The sequence below is a fragment of the Vicia villosa genome, linkage group LG3 (assembly GCF_029867415.1).
Source record: "Vicia villosa cultivar HV-30 ecotype Madison, WI linkage group LG3, Vvil1.0, whole genome shotgun sequence".
In the NCBI taxonomy this organism is placed as follows: domain Eukaryota; kingdom Viridiplantae; phylum Streptophyta; class Magnoliopsida; order Fabales; family Fabaceae; genus Vicia; species Vicia villosa.
Window position 1 is genome coordinate 18377885 of NC_081182.1, and position 4089 is coordinate 18381973.

Genomic DNA, 4089 nt, shown 5'->3' on the forward strand with positions numbered 1-4089 from the left:
ATAAAAAAATAAACAACTCAAACTACCCACTTTCATATTATTTCAACATATTATTTTATATTTTTAAAATTATAAATAAAATAAAATTCTAAGTTATTCCTCGAAACCTTAATTATTTACGAAACAAATTGATAGGAATAAAATTCATATAATTAACATTTCAAATAATAACATTTCTGAAATTTTAATTTAAATCCGTCAAACAAACTCACTCAAACCCTAAGGAATATGGACTAATAAAGATTTTATATATTTGAGACTATTTTTGTGATTTCTTTATTCTTAAACTACCCAAAAAAAAAACTAAATAAACAATTACATATTTTTTGTGAGACTGTGTATATTGAGATTAAACTTTTGAAACATACTTTTTAATGTATTTATACATTCAAAATAAACTTAAATAGAAAAGAAAAAGGGGTTAGAAGATGGGATACGGAAGGAGAGGAAAGTAGACAATTTTGAAGGAGAGGATCCACACTCTAGATAAAATAAAATAAAAAATAAAATAATTGATGGTCAAAGGAAGGGACGAAGCGTTCTCTGTTGTTATTGTGTTTTGAAAGAGAGAGAGAGAGAGAGAGTGAGGGATGCTGGAAAACCCTCCGCCACCAGAATCTGCCACTGCGGTGAAGCGCTATGCTCCACCCAATCAGAGGTTTTTTTATTCTATTTTCTATATTCTCTTCTCTTTCTTTTTTTACCACTTCTAACTATTACTTATCATCATCATCATTTTCCTGCAGAAACCGTTCTACCCATAGACGCAAATCATCTGGTTCGTTACATCTCTTTCTTTAATCTACAAACCCTAATTTATTATGATTATCCCTAATTCTTCTTACTACTACTTTGCAATGTTAAATAATCCCCTTTTTGTTTCACCTTAGTTTTTTTTGTCTTCCTCTCCCTCTAGGAGTTAGGCTACCCTACCTCTGATAGACTCTCTTTGCTACATAATCTATTGGTGTCTTCTCCACACATATTCAAACCATCTAAGTCAAAGTTCAATTATCTTAATTTTAAAATTATTTGTCACATAATTTTATACACTAATTAGTTTCTTCTGTACATCAACCAAACTAACACCCAATTTTAGTTTACATGAAAATTGTAAGGGCCAAAAGTAAAATTTTAAAACGATAAACATTGATAAACAAGAGCTTTAATCCTAGCTAAAACATTGAATCAGTGGGGTCTAAGGCATCTGTGGACTCATAATAAGAGTAATGGATTCAGCCTTCAAGCATGGTCTTATGGGAGAGAAACTAAAAGTAATTTCATATGAGGATTACTGTTTGTTACTCTTAGCCATCAGATATGTGTAAAATAAGTGGTTGAAGTCGGGGAATAAGTCTTTATGCTCTTGGTACATTTGGATTTCTTCCTCCTTTTATTTGTAATGTAATGCATGTATTATGTTTCATTTATATAACTGATATCAAGCAATGGTAAAACTTTTCACCCATTTTGTTCGATTCTAATTTGTACATGTCGTCTGGTTTCTATCAAATTATGTAGATCGGCTTGATCGAACAAACAGTGCTGGAAGTGATTTAGAAAAGAATCAAGTTGCTTCTTCAAGAAACTTTCAAGTTCCAGACCATGGAGATGCTAGCAGCAGTAATATTCTTAATGAGAATCATTATTCAAGATTCATTGCTTTAGAAGGCTGTAGTAGCAGTGCAGCTTCCCAGCTTCTCAATGACCGTGAGCCTACCCTTCCTTTTGTTTGCAAAAACTTGTCTATTTTGGGTTATTAAGTTTAATATTCTTTAACCCTAGTGATTTCTGTAGTTCATTAGGTTTTCTCATTAGAACAAGGTATAATAAGTATCTGATACATGACAAATACTATCAATTGGTTTGCATAGGATTAAGATATGAAGATTTTAGGACATAAGAATATATTGATCTTGATGGTTTGTTTAGGTTTGTCCATGGAAAAGGGATGATAAGACCAATTTTTAGTTTTATTTAACATGATTTGTGCTTCTTCATTCTCTATGAATTCCCAAAGTACTTGTTTGTGTTATGTTTAGTAAGTTTCCTTGACAGATGATTGCCAACTCTCAAGTCTAAAATAAATAAATAATTTAACATTATTAGGAATTGTTTTGCTTATAATGAATACATGTCTTGCTTTTACATGGTTGTGTGCTTTTTGTTTCATTAAATGTTCTGTTGTATTTCATGTTTCATCTACTTAGCTCTCCACCAATCATTATTTATTGCATTAAAGAGAAGAGTGAGGGAAGGGTGGGTGGGTAGGGTATGAATTGTTACTTTGCTGTTATTGGTTTGTTATGTCAATATCATTTATTAACTAACATTACATGTTATCTCTGTTGGCCATGAATTTCTGTTTCCAGGTTGGACAGCTGCAATACAGTCCTACAATAATCCCAAAGATTCATCTGGTTAGTGGGCAATCATCAAAATGATTACCTTTCCAATTTTGTGAAATTTGTAACTGTGTTTACTATTTAGTGTTGATGGAACTTCAACTTGTTTTGCATGTCTCAAAGTTTTCTCGTGAATTGAGTTGAGGTCACCAGTAAAGCTAAGAAATAATTCAAACTAGTTATCGTTACAATAATTAACCATTTGTGTTAGGCCAGCAGTTCTTTCTATAATTGACTATAAGCTTGGCAACTAGATATATTCAAAATGTGATAGATCATGCAATTGCGATACTTACAAGAATTTGGTGACTCGAACTGAAATACACTGTTCCTTGTACACTTAATTAGGGTTTGAGGGCTCATCTCAACCTCATGCAGTATCAGTGGGCCTTTTCCTCAGTAATTTGGCCTTTTACTCGTGATTTATTACATTTACTCGAACTGTTTTGATAGTACAAACTGAGAAGACTTATTAAGTGATGGGTATCGTATCGTTATTCTTTTAGTTATGGTGTCATTATTTAATTAGCTTTGTGGTGTTGACTCCCTTAGCTTCTATATTGCTGTCTGGATGTCTTGTTTAACCATTTTTCGCCTCTGAGCATATATTATATATGCATCAGTGATATCATGAGCGACCATTGTAGATGCAGTGATAGTAGATTATGTGCTACATATGATAGGGTAGGCATGGGCTTGATTTCTGCTTATTAATTTTCTTTTTTTTACCACTTTCACATTTCAGAGAAACCAGTTATGTATTCTGGTGGGACATCAGTTTGGACTCAATTCAGGCTTCCTCATCAGGTAAGCTTTATATTAAATCTCCTTCCCCTCCCTCTTGCTTTCTAAATCGGAAGTGATCTTATAATATATATCTTCCCGCAGATTATGTCACCAGCTGCGAGTGTTCCCCCTTCTGTGTCACAGCGGGACTTCCTGGGAGAACTTCGTCGCCAAATGCAGAGCGCCAATTCTAGTTTCAACACATGATGGGGGACTTGAATTTTGTGATCTAGATATTGTTTGTTTGTGATTTTATAATCAAGTTCTTGTCACAGCTGAATGCTTTAAGAACACTATACTTGACTACCTGTTTGTGACTTTGTAACATTGACATGTCATGATATATGCAAGACAGAATCAGAATATATGTGTCGCATGTGTAGGTGTAAATTGGGTAAGGATTGGACTCCATGTCCTTGGTGATTTTTTCTCCATCTTTGGGATATCTTACATTATTAAGCTTACTCTATAGGTTTGCTAAGTACCAGTACTGGTTTTCATAATTTTATCAAGGTATGGTGTGATTTTATTGTTCCTGAACTTCCCTCTGACTGATTCCGCCGAAAGAGTTGAAAAAACGAAGGAATCAATCAAAGTTTTGAAACTGATTGAAGCTTTTCAAGATTCTGAGAACCGAAAGGAAAGGCATGTAAATACTTTTTTTTTTTAAGTGAAATTTAAGCTTTTAGGAACATTCCTGGTGTAGAGATAACCCAATATTGATTGGCTTAATCTTCTGGAGCTTTGTCTAGGAGGTTTGTTGTTTGGACAATCGTATTTTAGAAATTTTATTATATTTATGGGTTTTTGATAAGGGTTCTGAGAAGAAAAAAAAAGAAGGTTGTTTTTACCTAAGCCAAAAGTTGCTCCATTCTGATTTGACTAAGATTATTAATTT

General features: G+C 33.1%; 1 protein-coding gene across 1 annotated transcript; it reads left to right on the forward strand.

Annotated features, from left to right (window-relative positions):
• The first annotated feature begins 507 nt into the window (after positions 1-507).
• Positions 508-3556, forward strand: LOC131660495 (uncharacterized). The gene is made up of 6 exons (XM_058929739.1): positions 508-658; positions 747-778; positions 1522-1710; positions 2373-2420; positions 3151-3212; positions 3294-3556. The coding sequence occupies exons 1-6, from the start codon at positions 591-593 to the stop codon at positions 3396-3398; spliced, it is 504 nt and encodes a 167-aa protein (XP_058785722.1). The 5' UTR covers positions 508-590; the 3' UTR covers positions 3399-3556.
• The last annotated feature ends 533 nt before the right edge of the window (positions 3557-4089 follow it).